General features: G+C 29.0%; 1 protein-coding gene across 1 annotated transcript in view; it reads right to left on the bottom strand.

The window, feature by feature from the left end:
* The window catches only part of LOC145329750 (uncharacterized), a 114173-nt gene that overhangs the window by 28429 nt on the left and 63012 nt on the right, over positions 1-22732 (bottom strand). Inside the window, exons 16-21 of the mRNA XM_080174130.1 lie at positions 20840-20896; positions 19847-19928; positions 18313-18457; positions 14009-14093; positions 13500-13576; positions 7328-7420 (exon numbers count right to left, since the gene is read on the bottom strand). Of these exons, the coding sequence (XP_080030256.1) occupies positions 7328-7420; positions 13500-13576; positions 14009-14093; positions 18313-18457; positions 19847-19928; positions 20840-20896 (539 nt within the window). The remainder of the gene's footprint in view (positions 1-7327; positions 7421-13499; positions 13577-14008; positions 14094-18312; positions 18458-19846; positions 19929-20839; positions 20897-22732) is intronic.

Here is a 22732-nt window from a genome sequence, read left to right as displayed (position 1 = left end):
AGTTTGCCATGGTATCAATTCTGTCCACTCCCTAACGTCCTAGCTCTAATATAAGCTAACCATATTACACACAAGAAACATAAACACAAAGTTTCCTCGAGTTTGGTGTTGTCTTTGTGTGCCCATCAAAACCAGGGCTGCGGGGTTTTAGCATTTATTAAATTGTTATTTTATCTGTCTGTCCGTCCGTCTGAAGCTTAAGTATCGGTAACCACAGAACCAATTGGATTCTACTCTTCAGGGTATATACCTATTGGTTCTGTGGTGGTTTTAAGATATTTTCTTGGGGAATGGGACACCCCCAACCCCCCAAAAATGAAAATCCCCCCCCCCCCCAAATAAGAAATTATTTTCATATTTTTTTCTAATTTCAATGTTTTTATAAATTTATATATTTTTTTTTACTTTTTTATATTTTCAATTATTTTTCTTCTTTTTAAATTTCTTTTCTTCTTTTAAACTTTGTTTTATCAAAAATCAAAAGCCCCAAAAAGGCTAATGGAAGAGAAATTGTCTTTATTATCCTCCTCTTTTAGCTTTAAAAATAAGAGTAATAAAATATGTATTGAGGTTAGTGGGGGGGGGGGGTGGAGATTTTTTACTAGCATCGATTTCTCTTTTTAGGGTAGTGGTTAACCCTCCCCCCTAAAAAATAGCTATAAACTTATCCAGGAACTATGAAAAGTTACATTGTTAATCATATTGGTTAAGCGGTTAGCGAGATCCTGTAGTACAGACAATAAAAATACAATTAGTTTTTATTCATATTGATATTCATTGCCAAACAACATCAATGAAACTTAGGATCATCAAATCTTACATCGACAACATTTTTAAAATTGAAGAAACTAGTTTTCTTGATAAGTGGAACAAAAAAATTATGAATATCTATGAAAAAATAGTTTAAAATAAGGTCTAATACCAAAATACTTACATTTTCGGCTTATGTTAGATATAATTTTCCTATAAATATAAATTTTAATCATGTAAATAAAGGTGTCAAGATATTTGACACATTAACGACGATCTTTAATAACATTGTCATAGGAATCCTCAACAAGCAAAAAAGGAGAAACATTGAAAATCTACATTCTATAACTGATACAGCTAATACTCCTACTAAAACTTCATTGTTTTTAGATTAGTCATGCTAGGTTTTAAATTTCTAGGACTAATATTTTTACAATTAAAATTAACAATCTCATCCATTCTCTGGACTGAAGTACAGATAGACAATGAACTATAAGTATATGTAGAAAACCTTCGTCTTTAGAATTATTAAAATGAAATACATGCAAATATCCATGACCCTGAACTTCAGCCTTACTTTGAGTAGCAATCAATTAATTTGTTATCTAAACATCTAAATGAAAAATAAACATTACATTGCATGTTCATTATGAACATATGGAAAACATATTAGATTGTAAAACTCAAAAATTTCACTTAAAAGATCACAAACATTTACTTAAGACACAACAAAACCAATTTCTATCTTGGCGGACTAACAGAAAGACAGAATGTTCAAGTTATTCTTATGATACACCCTGTAAAGATAGAGAGAAACAAAGTTGTATTATTTTTATGATACACCCTGTAAAGATAGAGAGAAACAATATTGTATTATTTTCATGATACACCCTGTAAAGATAAAGATAAACAAAGTTGTATAATTTTCATGATACACCCTGTAAAGATAGAGAAAAACAAAGTTGTATTATTTTCATGATACACCCTGTAAAGATAGAGAGAAACAAAGTTGTATTATTCTTATGATACACACTGTAAAGACAGAGAGAAACAAAGTTGTATTATTTTCATGATACACACTGTAAAGATAGAGATAAACAAAGTTGTATTATTCTTATGATACACCCTGTAAAGATAGAGAAAAACAAAGTTGTATTATTCTTATGATACACCCTGTAAAGATAGAGATAAACAAAGTTGTATTATTCTTATGATACACCCTGTAAAGATAGAGAAAAAAACAAAGTTGTATTATTTTCATGATACACCCTGTAAAGATAGAGAGAAACAATGTAGTATTATTTTCATGATACACCCTGTAAAGATAGAGAAAAACAAAGTTGTATTATTTTCATGATACACCCTGTAAAGATAGAGAAAAACAAAGTTGTATTATTTTCATGATACACCCTGTAAAGATAGAGAAAAACAAAGTTGTATTATTTTCATGATACACCCTGTAAAGATAGAGAGAAACAAAGTTGTATTATTTTCATGATACACACTGTAAAGATAGAGAGAAACAAAGTTGTATTATTCTTATGATACACCCTGTAAAGATAAAGAGAAACAAAGTTGTATTATTCTTATGATACACCCTGTAAAGATAGAGAGAAACAAAGTTGTATTATTCTTATGATACACCCTGTAAAGATAGAGAGAAACAAAGTTGTATTATTCTTATGATACACCCTGTAAAGATAGAGAGAGAAACAAAGTTGTATTATTCTTATGATACACTCTGTAAAGATAGAGAGAAACAAAGTTGAATTACTCTTATGATACACCCTGTAAAGATTGAGAGAGAAACAAAGTTGCATTATTCTTATGATACACCCTGTAAAGATAGAGAGAAACAAAGTTGTATTATTTTCATGATACACCCTGTAAAGATAGAGAGAAACAAAGTTGTATTATTTTCATGATACACCCTGTAAAGATAGAGAGAAACAAAGTTGTATTATTCTTATGATACACACTGTAAAGATAGAGATAAACAAAGTTGTATTATTCTTATGATACACCCTGTAAAGATAGAGAAAAACAAAGTTGTATTATTCTTATGATACACCCTGTAAAGATAGAGATAAACAAAGTTATATTATTCTTATGATACACCCTGTAAAGATAGAGAAAAAACAAAGTTGTATTATTTTCATGATACACCCTGTAAAGATAGAGAGAAACAATGTAGTATTATTTTCATGATACACCCTGTAAAGATAGAGAAAAACAAAGTTGTATTATTTTCATGATACACCCTGTAAAGATAGAGAAAAACAAAGTTGTATTATTTTCATGATACACCCTGTAAAGATAGAGAAAAAAAAAGTTGTATTATTTTCATGATACACCCTGTAAAGATAGAGAGAAACAAAGTTGTATTATTTTCATGATACACACTGTAAAGATAGAGAGAAACAAAGTTGTATTATTCTTATGATACACCCTGTAAAGATAAAGAGAAACAAAGTTGTATTATTCTTATGATACACCCTGTAAAGATAGAGAGAAACAAAGTTGTATTATTCTTATGATACACCCTGTAAAGATAGAGAGAAACAAAGTTGTATTATTCTTATGATACACCCTGTAAAGATAGAGAGAGAAACAAAGTTGTATTATTCTTATGATACACTCTGTAAAGATAGAGAGAAACAAAGTTGAATTACTCTTATGATACACCCTGTAAAAATTGAGAGAAACAAAGTTGCATTATTCTTATGATACACCCTGTAAAGATAGAGAGAAACAAAGTTGTATTATTTTCATGATACACCCTGTAAAGATAGAGAGAAACAAAGTTGTATTATTGCACCTGTATCTATATTTGTTGTTTATATCAATGTATATCATGAATACAGGTTGTTCAAATATAATCTTCCTTTTTTTGGCTATTTTATTTGTAAATTTATTTTGTTTAGACTGTTTTAATTGTAAATTTAAGTTGTAGCTTTAGATAATATGCTAACCCATTTCTTCTCCCGTTAGAGAATAGAGGCGCAGCTGCTCGTATAATTGATAGTGATACAACAGTCTAACAAGGTAAAATCCCACTTTCGCTTAATAGACCATTATGCCCCTTGTTTTATACATTTTTCATTGATTTGTTTCTAACTTTTTAGTCCCTATTTATAAAAAATAAATTTTAGCTAAATTAATATTTATTTGAATGCCCTGTTTGTAAATTATATCTGTATATTGTGTGTATTGCTTATTCTGTGAATGCAAATGCAATATTAATTGGATAAATCAATATACAACCCCTAACACAACTTATATTTGTATATCTAAGTTCTAATTCTATTAAATATACAAATTCTATATGTTAACAAATGTTTATTTTCTAAATATTATGCATAATTTTATAAATGCTAAAGCGCTGCACTCATAACAATATAGTTTCGAATCAGAGAATTCCCATTAAAAAACTCAATTTGATGTTTACAAAAATTGTTAACAACAACTGTTTTAAAAAACATTCTGATTTTTATTACATGCTAAATTATACGTTGTTGTTACAGTTATCATCATTATTGGTCATGAATATTTTTTACTTTAGTATGCTTCAAATTTTCATTAAGAAAAAAATATAAAACACTAGCGGCTACGCCCCTAGCATCCTCATTGAAAGGGCAGGGATAAGCCATGAAAATAGCTAAGAACCATCACAAAACTTAAAACTGAAAATAAAATAGCCTAAGACATCACTGGACCTATCTGAAGCCTACCTAAAAAAAGATAACCCAGTCGGTCAGTATAGTAGTTATTTAGATCTTAAGCTTCAGACAAAATACTCTTACTAATTTATATAATACGATTGAGATGTGAAATTTCGACAAATTGCTGTTTTACAAGATACACACACACATGTACCAGAAATCTTAAGGGATAATATAATGAACGAGAATTTGATGTACACCCGAAATGATAATAAGCAATGAAGATTAAAATTATTGGTGAAATATTCAAAAGTGATAGTGTAAACAAACCAATCATTATTTTAAAAAAGGAACACAGAGTTTTAGGCAAATCCACGAGAAAGCGTATTGAGAAGACTTTAACTACCATAAAAATTTACACCAATGCCCTCTTCCTCCGTGATAAGTAATGCAACAAAATTAAAAAAAGAAATCTAAAAAAATAGTACGAAAGTAAATAGATGGATAGCAGACACAACAATTGCTTACTTTCTCTTGTAAATGAATTTAACTTTTGAAAATTTTAGTTTTCTTTGATCTTTTCAAGTTTACTTTATTTTATTCTTCATTTTTTTTGCTGAAATAATGTAAATTTAAGGTTTTTGTTTTCAAAATGCTAGATAACAAAAGAATTTTGTATAATTTTCCGATTAACGGTTCTTTCTTTTATATGCCTGCTTATTAATTGTAAGAATTGGGAAAATGCCTTTTGCATTAAACATGCGCAGTGCATTACAATGAACATTTATGATTTTAAACCTTAGTTCGTGGAATAAAAGAGTTGATTGTATGTTATGTGTAACCGTATTTATAATACTAATAGGATTAATTTACAAGATGACTGGATTGGGAGCCTTGATGGAAATATGTACGACAGCATTAATATTAAGGGGTGTGTCGGGGTGTGTGTTTCCAACCCTCATTATTTTGCCAGAGGGTTGGATCCAACCTTCTTTCTGCACGCCTCTGCTTTAGGGGACTCATTTTTCCGACAAACCCTTAAACTGTCCCAGTTTTGAGCAAGACGTCATATAAAAAGGGAAGGGGGGAAGAAAATCTCTTCCCTTTTCTCCCATCTCTTTTAAAGATATTTTCTTCCCCCCTTCCCTTTTTTTTTCCCGAAACGTATATGACGTAACTGGAATCGTCTTGCTCAAAACTGGGACAGTTTGGGGTTTGTCATTTTTCCGCTTCTAATTATAAGCATCTATTAAAGTAAGCTTAACTTTAACAACGCGTTTAATGGTCTACAAAATTATATAAATCATGAATCTTTAGGGATTAGTCGATAAATAAACTGCTTAACACCCAAAATTAGCATATATAAAAATTCCTTTTTTGTATATCAAGATTATTGATGGAAAAGTTTGAACACTGTTTAACTGAGTGTTTATACAACCAAATGAAGATAAAAATCCTTAAACTCAATAACTTTGAGGACCAATATAATTTACAGTCCAATATCACCTCCATCAAGGGTATTAATGCAGACATATAGACAAAAAGTATAGAACATATGTTGCATGATCAAAATAATTGCCCAAAATTGGCAAAAACCTACTTTCCCGTTAGGAAGGTCAAGTCTAGATACACGGATTTGGATAAATATCAATAAAACAAATTTGAAGCTATGGATAATGACAATCAATAATAATTTGTTTGTTGTACCTATGATATCTTATAATCATTCTAACAGTTGTGACTAATATATCATAGATATTATAATTTGTCTGCGTTTCAAAAGTATTTTTTTTTTGTAAAAAAACCGCCCTAAATAAAAGTATTATTTTTGCACGCAAAACAATTTCTTTAAATATGAAAGTCAAATGTTTGATGCCTTGCAAAATATGAGGACCAACATTCAATTTTACCTTTGCTATCCGATTATCCGAAATGGTTTGTTGGTTCTCTAAGATCAAATTAACCACCGAATCGTAAAAACTTTACATTTTGGAGATGCTTCACACAAATTCTGGAATGATTTTAGATTATTTTTCTAACTACTCTGCCAAAAAAGATTGTCTTTTTAAAAAAATCAGAATAACCTTTCTGTCCAGGTTGGAAAGTTGTTTATGTGTATTTATTATTTCTCCTTTTTGTTCCTCTTTCCAAACTTTAGGATAATTTGGTTAAACTTTGAAAACAAAAATACATTTTTACAAATAAATGTCAAAGTAAAGTTTAACCAGTTTCACTACTTGTAAACAATGTACACATGTATCTGTAGCGTTTACCTACATAACTAGAATGAAAGCACTATAAAGGTAAAACGAATTGACCAATATATCATTTAGAGATTAGACATTTGAATGTAAATTATACTGGTATACAAAGTTTTCTTGAAATATTAATTGCTGGCTTCAAACAGACAGTGTTCAAACGTTACATCTAATAATCTTAATCTACATATAGTTTAATTTTATTCATTATAATTTGTGATATCGATTTAATGATTCTAAAATTGCTGAGTATAAAATGAACTTTTTAACAATTGACGAGGAAAAGTAGATTTTGGCATTGGTACTGATATAAGATATTTATCTTGTAACATAACTTAGTGTATTCTTAAGTTACAATGATACTCTTTAAGTTGAGCGAAAATAATGTAATTTATTAAAGAAATTATTGTTGAATGATTCTTATAACCATCAACAATAAATAAATCACTTTGTCTAAAGCCACATGAAGCTAAAATGTTCAGCTCTAAAGATCTATATGACATCGCAAAATGTGATTTTCTCAGTCCCTGCTAAAGATAAATATGAAATAGATGGCACTTTGTCTTTTTTTATTATGATTAAGTATGCAAGTAATAATCCTTGTTTTAAAGACAAATCATAAAAAGTTAGATAAATTTAGAATGTGATATTGTTTACCTGCCAAGAGCCAGATCTGTTTCTTGTTGCCAGATCCATTTCTCTGGATACAAGGATTCCTCAGTTTGCAGACTGTAATCTTCCGAGCTAGATCTAGGTAGTAAGATAGATTAATATAGTTAAATAGATTAGATAGATGAATTGATGGATTATAGACAGATGAATAGATAGATTAGAGATATACAAATAATTAGATTATAGATAGATAAATAGATAGAATATAGATAGATGAATAGATAGATGAATAGATAGATAAATTAATATAGAAAATTAAACTGCTGGACCGATCGGGTTCTTCTTAACAGGGTAGCTTCTCATAGGTCCCGGGAAGGTTTATAATAATTTTGGGAAAGGGTACCACCAACCTCCCAAGAGAAATCGCCCTTTCAAAAAAATTACCCCTCCCCTCCCAAAAAATTTCTTTTTACTTTTTTTTAAAAATCTAAAATAATAAACTGGGTTATCAAATTCGACTCTCCCCTCCTCAAGTGTCCGTAGAGGCCTCTAGAGTGTAGCCGGTAGTAAATATATAATTACAGATATGAAGATTAACTTGATGATTAGCTTGTATGTATAGGCTGGACTGATAGGCATATGGATAGATGATTGCTTCAGATTGACAAAGAGTTTATTAAAAATTAAAATATAGAAATAAAACAATCAAATTTAAGATTTCATGAATATCTGAACTGCAAAAATGATAGATAGGTGGCTATTTTTATGGATAGAAAGTAGATGGATAGATATTGGAACATAAGAAAATTATCTTTGTTTGCACAACACAAAATGTTGCTGTGATCAGGGCCCAGGGATAAACCAGAAATACAGGGATAGGAAATATGTTTCTATGATCAGGGCCCAGGGATAAACCAGAAATACAGGGATAGGAAATATGTTTATATGATCAGGGCACAGGGATAAACCAGAAATACAGGGATAGGAAATATGTTTATATGATCAGGGCACAGGGATAAACCAGAGATACAGGGATAGGAAATATGTTTATATGATCAGGGCACAGGGATAAACCAGAGATACAGGGATAGGAAATATGTTTATATGATCAGGGCACAGGGATAAACCAGAGATACAGGGATAGGAAATATGTTTATATGATCAGGGCACAGGGATAAACCAGAGATACAGGGATAGGAAATATGTTTATATGATCAGGGCACAGGGATAAACCAGAAATACAGGGATAGGAAATATGTTTCTATGATCAGGGCCCAGGGATAAACCAGAGATACAGGGATAGGAAATATGTTTCTATGATCAGGGACCAGGAGTAAACCAGAGATACAGGGATAGGAAATATGTTTCTATGATCAGGGACCAGGGATAAACCAGAGATACAGGGATAGGAAATATGTTTCTATGATCAGGGCACAGGGATAAACCAGAGATACAGGGATAGGAAATATGTTTATATGATCAGGGCACAGGGATAAACCAGAAATACAGGGATAGGAAATATGTTTATATGATCAGGGCACAGGGATAAACCAGAGATACAGGGATAGGAAATATGTTTATATGATCAGGGCACAGGGATAAACCAGAAATACAGGGATAGGAAATATGTTTCTATGATCAGGGCACAGGGATAAACCAGAGATACAGGGATAGGAAATATGTTTATATGATCAGGGCACAGGGATAAACCAGAAATACAGGGATAGGAAATATGTTTATATGATCAGGGCATAGGGATAAACCAGAGATACAGGGATAGGAAATATGTTTATATGATCAGGGCACAGGGATAAACCAGAGATACAGGGATAGGAAATATGTTTATATGATCAGGGCACAGGGATAAACCAGAGATACAGGGATAGGAAATATGTTTATATGATCAGGGACCAGGGATAAACCAGAGATACAGGGATAGGAAATATGTTTCTATGATCAGGGCACAGGGATAAACCAGAGATACAGGGATAGGAAATATGTTTATATGATCAGGGCACAGGGATAAACCAGAAATACAGGGATAGGAAATATATTTATATGATCAGGGCACAGGGATAAACCAGAGATACAGGGATAGGAAATATGTTTATATGATCAGGGCACAGGGATAAACCAGAAATACAGGGATAGGAAATATGTTTCTATGATCAGGGCACAGGGATAAACCAGAGATACAGGGATAGGAAATATGTTTATATGATCAGGGACCAGGGATAAACCAGAAATACAGGGATAGGAAATATGTTTATATGATCAGGGCACAGGGATAAACCAGAGATACAGGGATAGGAAATATGTTTATATGATCAGGGACCAGGGATAAACCAGAGATACAGGGATAGGAAATATGTTTCTATGATCAGGGACCAGGAGTAAACCAGAGATACAGGGATAGGAAATATGTTTCTATGATCAGGGCACAGGGATAAACCAGAGATACAGGGATAGGAAATATGTTTATATGATCAGGGCACAGGGATAAACCAGAGATACAGGGATAGAAAATATGTTTATATGATCAGGGCACAGGGATAAACCAGAGATACAGGGATAGAAAATATGTTTCTATGATCAGGGCACAGGGATAAACCAGAGATACAGGGATAGGAAATATGTTTATATGATCAGGGCACAGGGATAAACCAGAGATACAGGGATAGAAAATATGTTTATATGATCAGGGCACAGGGATAAACCAGAGATACAGGGATAGGAAATATGTTTCTATGATCAGGGCCCAGAGATAAAATTTGATTGACACAAAAATACTACAAATAATTAAATTACAAATCACATAGAATTTAAGATTATAATAATATAAATGCATAAATAACTAATTTATATTTCCTTTGCTCTGTGGCATTGACCAAGGGTTGCACAAAATTTTGCAAACTATTAGAAGAGAGGACAGGGAATATTATGCAAACATTTTTAAACAGTTTTTAATAGTGCAATTAGAAGGACACTATTTTGAATAGTTTTTATTAGTGCAATTAGAAGGACACTATTTTAAATTTATTTTAATAGTGCATTTAGAAGGACACTATTTTGAATAATTTTCAATAGTGCAATTAGAAGGACATTTAAAAAAAATTTTATATATCTAATTAAAGGTAATCTATCTCAAATATCTTTGATAGGGAAATTCATAAGGTCATATACAAAGGCAAAAGCTAAGTTAGACATGTATTTTAAAAATTTCACTTTAGAAATCATTATCTCTTTTAACTATCTTTTTGTCTATTTTTATAAAGCAAACAAGTGCTATCTTACAATTTTATTTTCTAAATGATTTATTTCTTGTTAGGTATCTATTTTAATTGAAAAAATTCAAAAACCGTTTAAAATTTTCAGATAGGATAAGTTGTTCTAATATCTTGTTTTATAAAAAAATTTTGTTTGTTTTCTTATAAAGTTATAAAGTCAACATTATTACATAGGGTTAAAGGCCAGACCTAAAAAATGAGCCAGACAATAAAAATAAGTGTTAACCAAACAAAAAGATTATTCAAATATTTTTAGATTTTTAGCTGAGACTGTTTTAACAATTTGAATATTTCCCTTTTAGACAAATAAAAGAATTATTGGAAAAATTGAAAAAAATGAGTTCTGGAATTTCTTTTAGTTATTTTTGCATTTTTCCTATTTGAATTTATTCTCAAGGTGCTAACTTCTGGAACATTATTTTCTTCCAAGAACTTTTTCTTTGTGTTTTTGATATTAGCAGGAATTTATTATTTTGAAGACATTTTTTGTTATCATTGAAAAATCAATATTCTAAAGTTTAATTTTAATTTTGGAGCTTTACACAGATTTATCATCAAAATTAAAAATGCTTTTTTTTGCAAAAAAAACTAAGAATTAATCATTAGAGAACAATATTATCAAAACAAGTATGATTTCCTTCCATTATATGCTTAAAATGATAAAAAAAAATTAGAAATATCATCACTAATCTAATTTATGAAAAAATATTTTTTCATATGTTTTGAAGATAACAAATTAAAATTCAACTAACTCTAATATAATTAAAAAGAAAAAAATCATTTAAGATATTTAAAATTAGTAGATAATAACAACATAAACTATTACTCTAAAAACAAAACTTGTATGTTACTTTGGACTGGAGTAAGAAAATATAAATTGAAGAGTTGCTGTGCTGCTAAAATTTTGTAAAACAAACATCAACAACAGTTTGCATCGAGAGCTCAACTTTTGTGAATGACATTTACATATTAACAAAATTCTAACATTTAATATGTTTCCTTCCAGATTCAATATAGTTTTGAAAAATGAACAACTTTACAAACAGTATATTAGAGGGAATCAAGATAATTGAGATGGAAAGAATGTAAATATGTTGACCGCTTAAATGAAGTTAGAATTACAATTAATCTATTAATAACTGATTGAATTGTTAGACTTTAAAAAAAAATCAGTAAAAGATCTTTTTTTTGAAAATAAATGATTTATTTTTAATCATATATTAAATATTTTAACTTTTATAAAATACCTTATTCCATTCTAAATTTTCTTTGGAAATGTCCTATAAACATTAGGATTAAAAGGAATTTCGCAGTATTTCAAAATCTTTAATTTTGAAACACTATACTGAATATATGTCATATAAAGTACAGAATTGCACCTTTCTATCCATACTTTACTATAAAATGTTCATAAGAGTGTTCGTTTTCAGGTATACAATATTCAAGCAAGGTTTGTATGGGTCTGATCAAAAATATCTTCAATTGAAGGTAAGGGAATTGAATCTGATTTTATACACTCAGCTCAACGAGGCATTAGCTTTTTAAAAAGAAATATTAACAGTTAAGCTTATAATAAAAGGCTTTAAAATATTAAATTAAACACAAATTGTAAAATACAAATAATGTTTTTGGAAATTACACCATGCCATTATTAAATGGGGACTGATGATAAAATCCTTAGTAACACTGATATAATATTTAAATATCAAATTTGTAAATATATGAAACTGAAAGTAACATCCATTGGAAAGTTTAGTTGGTATGTTTTAAATAGGTAAATTTATAAATAGCTGGATCAATAAAGTTGAGGTATTTGTAAAAAAAAATAAAAATATCTTAGACTACTAATATCCTTCTTATATCCTATTTTGATGATCAAAATCCAAAATCTAAAGTTATAATCTTTAAGTCTATGTGTAAATAAAAATAAATTTCAATTCAATATGTAACATTTCTGATCATTATTACCCCTATTCCAGAAACTTTAAAGTTTATGACATATTTACGACTTTTTTAAAATCAACATTACGCTATATATCCCCATTTAATGATGGTCACAATTTCACTATAGAGAGGAAATTGGCCAAAGCTAATTTCTATTCTCCATAATTAATCTTTAAGAGTGTGTCTCAAACTTGAAAACTTTTATTCAAAATTTTAGCCCTGATTAATATTCTTCCAAGGAAACATGGTTTATACCATCAAAAGCTTTACGAATATCAAATTTCAACATTTTTATATTGGATCTTTAAAGTTTCTGATCAACAATTTTAAATAGAAAGCTTGATCAGTATTTTTACATAAATATCTCTTCCGAAAACATCTATAAATGGTTTGCTAAAAGATTTATATTTATAATGTGGAAAGGTAGAAATTCATACAGATAGATGGAAGATAAGATAGAAAGATAGATAGAAATTCATTCAGATAGATGGAAGATAAGATAGAAAGATAGATAGAAATTCATACAGATAGATGGAAGATAAGATAGAAAGATAGATAGAAATTCATACAGCTAGATGGAAGATAAGATAGAAAAATTTATAGAAATTTAGACAGATAGATGGAATATAAGATAGAAAGATAGATAGAAATTCATACAGATAGATAGAAGATAATATAGAAAGGTAGATAGAAATTCAGAAATATAGATGGAAGATAAGATAGAAAAATTTATAGAAATTTAGACAGATAGATGGAATATAAGATAGAAAGATAGATAGAAATTCATACAGATAGATAGAAGATAATATAGAAAGGTAGATAGAAATTCAGACAGATAGATGGAAAATAAGATAGAAAAATTTATAGAAATTCAGACAGATAGATGGAAAATAAGAAAGAAAGATAGATAGAAATTCAGACAGATATATAGAAGATGAAATAGAAAGATAGATAGAAATTCAGAAAGATAGATGAAAGACAAATACCTCGTAAAAACAGTGACATGTATAGTATACTGTTGTTTTTGTTGTCGTCCATAGCTTTCAAGTCCAGCTTCCAATTTCTAAATACAATTAACTTAAGTAACTTAATTAAAAGAAGTAATGGGATAAGCATTTTCGAAAACAAATAGTAAATTAGATATGTAATCTACTTAAATTTCATTTTACTATTTTATCTAACGCCAAATATTTAATTATAATTGTAATTTAATGCAAGTGAAACCATCTTGACATTAGACAAGGCTAAAGTCAGAGTAAACAATAACTTTCTCAACCTCTTTATAAGCAAGAATGAAAGCATCCAACATTTTGCCTGTAAAAAACCTGGGTTATTTTCTTTATTGTGAATGTATATAAGTTCAAACATTTTTGGAACAATGACCTCCACAGATGTCCTGTGACTATATGGTATTATCAAAACAATAATTTCACAGCTATACTTTTTAAAAACGAACATACATTCTATAGAGAAGCTTTACTTCAAATCATCTTACCTCATAGATATGAGAAGCAAATCTTTCATTTGAAAGTCTCAATGAATCTCTTGGGTTGGTATGCTCCTTCAATATTGATTCAACTGTGCAAGGAAAACCATAATAAATTACCTAATAATTCTTGGTTTCTTTTAATATAATTATAATCTCAAAGTTGTCATTAAGAGATTATAATTACATTTCTTACAAAAATATTTTTTTCTTTTAATACTTAAGTTTTTCATTTAATCCATAGGAAAATATTAGTAGGGGTTAAAGCTGAGTGTAAGTGTTTAATTCTCAATTTAAATGTGTGTCAAATGTTTGCTGGGTCATTAAATAACTGTCCCTCAGGATTTTCAACTTACACACACAAACACAGACACACATATTTACACACTTGAATATATAATTTTCTATTCTTAAACTTGGTTAGATTAGAAAGTTAGATTGATAGTTAAAAATATTTTTAAGAAGCTTAAATATCTAAACAGATAGAAATAAAGACTATGTTTTTTTAATATCAAATTACAATTAATTAAACTATAAATATAATAAAAAGAGTGATTATATTTTTATAATTTGTGATTTTAATGAGCGTTATCAATTAAATTGAACAAATCAAAATAAGATTCTAATACTAGCTTATTTTCAAAATTTGTTATCTTTAACATTAGTCTTGTTATCAATTTCCAGATTCTAATAAAATGAAGATTTTAGCCTGGAAAGTTTTTTAAATATGTAATTCAGGATAAAAATTATTCTCTCATTCCATTATTCTCAAACACACACACAAACAATAGAGACACAGATTAGAATTTAAATGTTAGAGCTGTTTTTATATTATCTGTATTACTTGACTTTTTAATCAGATGAAATTGTGTGTGTTCCTATTTAAACCATGTAGATGTATCTAAAATACATTCAAACAATAGGCGATTCCTGAATTTTTGTTTATTATTATATCTATAAAAACAAAATTTGAAATTAGTAATAAAAGTAATTTAACTACAAACGACAAGTAAAGAAGTGAGTAAGGTTAAGGTTTAAAATATAGGAAAAATGTATGGTCACTCTAAAATACTCATTTAATAAAAGAGAGAGAGAGAGAGAGTAGACTATGGTTATCTACAAACAAAACTATGCAAAGTTTCTACACAGAAAACAAAGTTTGCTGAATTAATCTTGGATGTGAAATAGAAATGTATATTGAGCAAGGGAGAAGTTAGGGCTAGGGTCAGAAAAGAGAATTCAAGAGAAGGCCAAGAGAGAATAAATAAGAAATTGGTGTGTGGGGGGGATTGGGGGCAGAATAGGTTTCCAGGAATGAATAAAGTCCATAGTTCATGCATTCTTTAACCAAAGACAAATAATGATTACTAACTTTTAAACTCTGCAATGGATGATTAGATAGATAAATCTTAAGGCTAATGATTATTGTAGATAGGAAATTAGATATATTCTACTTTAGGACTAGAAATACTTTTGATAAAAATTAAACTTATCTTATGTTTTTAGAATGAAGTTGAATTTAATAAATTAACTTATATTTGTTTTCCAAGTAAAGATTGTTGTCCTTATTTTGATCTGACATTTCATATCCAAGAAATAAAACTTGGTCAAACAACACAAAATTGGTAAAATTTTATGAATGTATAAATATTTATTGTCAAAGTTGAAAATATTTGAATATATTTCAAAACTCTGTCACCCATACTCTATGATAGATCTTCTCCTAACCAATAATTTTCTTCCAAATTTGTTTTGACATGATCTAATTTCTCACTTTATAACATCCTCTAACCTCACTTTACTGTCTACTTGTTCTTAACTTTAAGTAGGACACTTTAATACTTTAAACTATTTATATATTAGGAAAAAGTGTTTCAAGATTATATGACATTAAATCATAATTTCCCTAAATAACCTGATGATTTTTATTAGAAGTTTACAAATCTAAATATATTTTGTACAATGCAATAGTGTGCATATCACCCTTATCTTGTCTTATTTTTTTATAATTGGTATTAAATGGTTAATTTGACCATTACCACATCATACATTTTAATTTATAGTTTTCTTATATGAAAGTATTAAACAAAAATCAACCCACCAATTATGGAGCTATTGGTTCATATGCCTTAAATTGTAATTTCTTTTTCACATTTTTACTTGAATTGTTAAAAGAGCAAAATTAAATCATTATTTTTGTTAAACAATTTTCCAGTTACCAATTATTTTGAAGAAACTATCTACCTATCCACATGTCATGTCTAAAATCATCCTTCACATAGTTGTCAGATGAACATATGATTATATGCATCAAGAAAGAGGAAGAGTATATCTGAATAAGAGAATGTGTGTCTGCTTGTCTGTCTGTGAGTTTGGGGCAGCCAATGAGCAATCTTGCAAAACTTACAAAATTGAATTTGGAAAAAGAAGATTAGAAAAGTTGGTCTCAAGTTTGGTTAATGTTACATTCTAATAAAACTTTCTTATTGTTTAGTTTTAATCCAGGATTATGCCTAGCACACACGCTTGGAGTGGCTAGCCTAGTAGCCTATTGTCAACTTATTCATAATTTAAAGTACACTAAAGTTTGTCTGTCAATCTATCTGGATACAAAAAGATTTCATTTACCCAGAGACGGACTTGACTCTGCTTTTAGGAAATATCTCTACTGGTTATATTATAATTTAAAGCTCCTTTCCCTGCTGGGTGAAACGCACCTTCTCAAAATTAAACTAAAGTGGGTTTAATCTTAATCAGTTTAACTATCATCTTATTTCAAATCATAATGCAAGAAACCTCATCTTAATTTTAGATTGAAAAATTTGAAAATGTAGAAAGAGAAAAAAATATGATGGAAGTTAATCATCAATTTAATCTATTATATCCAAGTTAGAAATGCATCAAAAGTCTTCTACAAAACCTAATTGTCTTTTTCTATTGGAGGATAAGGTCGAAGGAAGAACAGATTGTAGAATATAAGATTAAGGACAGATAGTTGGAGATTAAAGAGACCTTATTAAATTTCAATTCGTAAAAATGATAATATGATTTTATATTTTTCTATATTGTAAAATTATGTCATAGAGATAGAATATATTTTTCTTTCTTGACCCCTATGGTTAATAAGAGTATAATTCATAATCCTTTTAATAAAGTAACAGAATGTCTGTCTGTTTGTTTGTCCGTGCCAAAGGATCTCGCTAACCGCTGAACTGATCGGGTTCTCCTTAACAGTGTAGCTTTGGGGGAGGGTACCACCACCCTCCCAAGAAAAATCGCCCTTAGAAAAAAATCCACCACCAATTTTTTTTTTTCAATTAAATTATTTTAACAAAAATTAAAATGGGGATGGAGGCCTCCCCCCCTCAAAAAAAATCATTCCCCCCAAAAAAATTTTTTTTTACTTTTTCTTTTAAATCTAAAATAAGAAATTGGGTTATCGAATTCAACTCCTCTCTTCTCGAGTGTAGCGTAGCGTAGCCACTAGTATTCTTATATAAAGATAAGTTTTAAATAGAAATTTAGAACACCAATGTAGGATGTAATTATTTACTAGTCCTTCTATCATGAGAGAAAAATTATGAATAATGTCCTATTAAAGAAAAAGACAAGAATCAAAAATAGAATAAAGGAAGAAGAATTATAATTTGCGGTTTTTAGAGTAAAGAAAAATGGGGATGGGTAAAAGGATGCATTTTTCTTTTATTTCTAGGGATTAATTTCTATAATCTTTCAACCCATACATTTTCAGATTAAAGTCTTTACAAGAAAAAGAGAGAGGAAGAGAGAAAAATAAAAGTATTTATAAAATTTAAATATTTCATTAATTTTCTTTGGAATACTAAAACTTATTAATAATTTTGAAGTTATAGTTTTAAGTAAAATTAAATAAAACAATATAATTGTAATCCTTATGATAAAGTACCAGTATGTTTGTGTGTTTGTATGTTATTACCGAATAATCTCGCTAACCGCTCAACAGATCGGGTTCTCCTTAGGGTATCTTATCATAGGTCCAGGAAAGGTTTTTAACTATAATGGGGGAGGGTATCATCACCCTCCTAAGAGAAATCGACAGAAATAAAAAAACGCCACCCTGCAGATATTTTTGCAATTAGCTAAAAAGATAACTAACACCATCTATTGGTGAAAAAATATTTTTCATAAATAGCTGATTTTAAAATAGATTGAAAAGAAACAATTTACGTGTCCCGTGTCGGGCGTAACCGAAATATTGAAAGAAGTTTTAAACAAATTAGAATTAACTTTTATATATATTAATGAATTAATTTAATGATTATTAATGGTTTCCTAAATGTCTGGTATTGGTATAATGATGAGTTGATGTATCCTGATGACCAGGAGGAGATGGTACCCCTGGCCCTCCAGGTAGAGCTGGCAGAATGCTTCCCATTGCTCCCTCAGAACCTCCACCTCCACTGGTGGCGTGTAATGAAGCTGAAAATAGTTCTCATCAATATCCACAAACACTTCTAGTCATTCAGGGTGTTCTCACAACAAAATAAATTAGAAAGAAAAGACAGCTTTTCCATTAAAAATTTTGTTACATACAGATAAATTTAATTTCTTTATTGTAAATGTTAAACATTATTCTTTCCTAAGAAGATTTTTTTTGTAATCAAATTAGGACCATACTAAGAAATGCTAGTTTAAAAAAAAAATAGTTATTTTGCAAGAACACCCTTGTCACTCTATACATAGATGATTTTCTTCCCCATTTTAAAATTAAAACCTTTCTCTCTTCTCTCTCTCCATTTTGGCCAAATCTCAATCAATTCTATCTTTTTTTTGGAACATCCCTTTTCCATTGTTGAACTAGACCTCTCTCCTTTTATAAACTTTATGCATGTGTATATATACTATATGTTTAATTTAAACCAGTGACGTCTCGAAAGGGTGTGGAAGTGTAAATTCCCCTTAATTTTACACCCCCTTGATAGATGGGCGTCTATACTTCCCAAAAACAGCCAAGGTGTTGTCAAGTGAAAAAAAAAGTCACACGCCCTTACAATTAAGGATGTTGGGGGAAAAAATTGTCCGCTTCGCGCCCCAATATAAAAGTTCTTTGAGTCTATCTGAAGGAACGTCTCAACTAAAATATTAGTTATATCATATATTTAAGATATGTCTGTGAACAGTTTCCGAACCAAGTAACATGTTACAGCACATTATTAGTTAGTATTTAAAAAGTCAATTAGTCAATTGAATTTTTAGGAACACTTTATGCACCCCCTGGGCAAAACCCTGTGCACGCCATCGATTTAGAGGACAGGAGTGATCCATAATAAAAGGCCACAACAGATTATATGACGTCACACATAAAAACACTCACAATTTTATATAAACAAATTTACAACAGGAATTTATGGATAAAAGAATTTAAAATTATATATCTGGGAACTCTTTTTTAGAAAGTTTGTCGTAAAGTTTATGTATTCGTGGATTTTTTGACATTTAGACCACGAGTGATAAACTGGTGTTGAACTAAACCTTAGCATTGCAAAAAAATGGTATAAAATTTGCTAAATAAAATCTATACACTTTTAGGATGATATTATTATATTTTTAGATAAACAAAAATTTTAATTATTTTAATTCTTTTAGTTAATAAAGGTAAAAAACAGTGAAGAAATATTTAATATAAATTAAGCTTTTTCTTCTTTTAAAAATAACATTTCTACAGAACCGAAAGTTTCAATAAAAATCAGAAATCACGCATAGTGGTCAATAAGGAAATAGTTTGATGTATGTATATGTCAATTGATCTCAAATATTTCACTTTTTAAGAAACTAATTTTATTTATATTTTATTAAATTAGAACTTACCATGTTGAGGATGCTTTCCATGGTGATAAACCTTTACAATTCTTGACTTCTTTCTACATTTCATACCCAGTTGGTCGATAACCTAAATACAACAATAACCATTTTAGTAAAAGCGAAGCTTTTTTATAATTAGTGTCGGTCCGTACGTCCGTTCGTTACAGTTAGTTTTTTTCCGTTAATTTAAACAGATTAGAATTGTCATATCATTCAAACTTTGCATGGTAATTCCTTTTAAAGTTAGGTATGACTTTGAAACCGCAGCAACTCTATAATCGTTACCAGAAAGTCCGTACGTCCATTTAAAACATGCTGATTTTTTACTTTTTTTGACAACAAATTTTTGTATGTTTAAATTATCCGATTCATCTGATTTTTGGTATACTGATTTCTATTACAACAAGGTATAGTGTTATAAGCGAAGCATTACTATAATCAAGTCCTAGAAACGTTAGTATGTCCTTAAACAGTAACATGTTCGTTTGTCCTTCCATTTCAGAGCTTCGCTTTTATGGATGTTGTCATCCTTGTTTTTAAATAATTCTAAACCTAGTTAAAAAATAGGACATTTAGAGCATCCTTAAAAGTTTAATGATTTTAGAATCTCTTGCATAACACAATCTAAGAATTTGATTCTGCTAATTAAACTTACTTCATCTAAATTGATGGGAAAATTATTCCAGAATTTCTACTAGTAACTTTGTTGAGACCCAATAAAATTCATAGAAGATGAAGTTTAAATTCTCCCAACTTTCTATTGTTTCATAATACCACAAAGTTTAGATATGTGTGAGAGAGCTATCAACTCTATTTCCTTGCCTTCATTTTTGACTCAAAATTTCAATAAATTTTTCAAACTATTTTCTATATTTATTTCCTGGCTGTTAATGTTCTGATTATAGATTTTATTTAAACTCAAAGAGACACTAAAAAATAATTTGGGATATGTATAAGTAAATTAAAAGAAAAATCGTCTTACCAATAATTTAAACTCACCTTAGATACAACATTAGAGGTTTGTTGAAGTCTTGCCTTGCAGTGTGGTTTATCCTGTAGTTTATTTAGTATTAACCATTTAACATTTATTTGAATAAAAATAATAAATTCAGGTTTTTTTTATAATCAATACAAGAAAATTACCATAACAAGAACTTGATTATTACATAATGGCTTTAGTTTACATCATAAATAAAAAAATTCAAAGTTTCTTAGGTAGCTTTCGTAAAACTATAAACTAAACATAATTTTCAAGTCAATTATTATTTTATAGAACTACCCATTTAAAAATAAAGCATATAAGAAAGAAATGTTGTAGAAAATTATCTGTTGAAAATTATGTACTTCTAAAATGTAGTTTTAGAAAAATAAGTTTTAGAGTAGCTACGCAGCTAATGAATGCACAAAAGCAAGCTATATACATATTACATACTGTTATATACACTTGCATTTACACACAAAGGGCTACTTACCACAAACATACCCACACATCAGGTAACTTAACAAACATGAGTACAAGTGCAAACAAATTTCATTTTAAATATTTTTTTTATTTTTAACAAATTTAAAATTTAAAAAAGATATTTAAAATCCTTATATTATAAAATAATCATTCTAAATTTAAAAAAAAATCATAATTGTGTATTTATTGAAAGAGAAATAAATCACAACATCTAAGTTATCTTAAGGGAACCTAATTCTTGTAGAAATAATATGCACTTGCAAACAAACCCCTAGAAAGGTACACACACATACAAAAGGTTGCACCAGGATGGAGTTTATTCACAAGTTTCAACTTTTCAGCTTATACTATACAGAATATACATTAGAGACACATCAACTATTTAAAAACTACTTTATAAAGTTATATTTGATGCAGCCTTTTTATTTCACAAATTAGTAAAGTATTCTTATTATGGCAATTAATTTTAACTGACGGAAAATATGGATAGCTCCATATTTTATATTTTTTTACTATGACCATACACAATATTATAAGGCATACCTATAATCCTATAAAGTTTTTGTTTTAAAAAATTTGGATCTGTAGGTACTGAGGGGTTTATGATCTTACTTTAAACAACACTTAAAAGATGTTGCCACTTTAAAACAAGTAAATAATAATCAAAATGTCTAGTTTAGATTTAAATTTTCATGTGGCTCACTCTAATTTCAAATATCTCATATAATCCTTTCACTTGTGTCTGCGTGTATGAGTGTGTGTGAATAACTTTGGCCTTTTTCACAAGTTGGTTTAACTATATATGGCAAACTAAATCATTTGATGTTTTGGCCTTAGCTAATCTTTTGGATAAAACTTTCAAAAATAGGTTGATACATCAAGATTTAAAAGTTAAGTTACTTTTAAAATAAAAATAAGGATGCCCACATCCATAATTAGCAACGCTCTTAAACATAATAGTAAACAGAAAAGATGTTCATTGGTGAAGATAATCTTCACAATAAAAATCACTTTCTAGCTCCATCAGAATCTTAGACAATTGGAACTAATATATAGTATACAGAGGGCTTATGGGTTTAAAGCATATCATTGAAATTAATATTATTACAAGTTCAACTTAAAATACCTTAATGATAATCTAAGATTTAACAAATTTGTTTCAACTTAACTGTATTGGAAAGATAAATAAAAGCTAAAAAAAAGGTAGGAAATGATTAAATATTCATCACAGATATATCTAGGCTAAACTTTTATACAATGGAGAGACCCACCACTCTATTATTTAACAGAACTCCTGTTTAGACTTTAAACTAACTGAACAACAAATTCAGAGTGTAAACATTTGCTATACATACAAAACACAAAGTCTGCTATTCTGCTTTTTACATTAAACAATTGGTTATTTTGTCCTAAATTTTTTAATGTATTTC

Source organism: Acartia tonsa, chromosome 10, assembly GCF_053477335.1.
Source record: "Acartia tonsa isolate MP-2025a chromosome 10, ASM5347733v1, whole genome shotgun sequence".
In the NCBI taxonomy this organism is placed as follows: domain Eukaryota; kingdom Metazoa; phylum Arthropoda; class Copepoda; order Calanoida; family Acartiidae; genus Acartia; species Acartia tonsa.
This window is presented reverse-complemented; position numbering and strand designations above follow the sequence as displayed.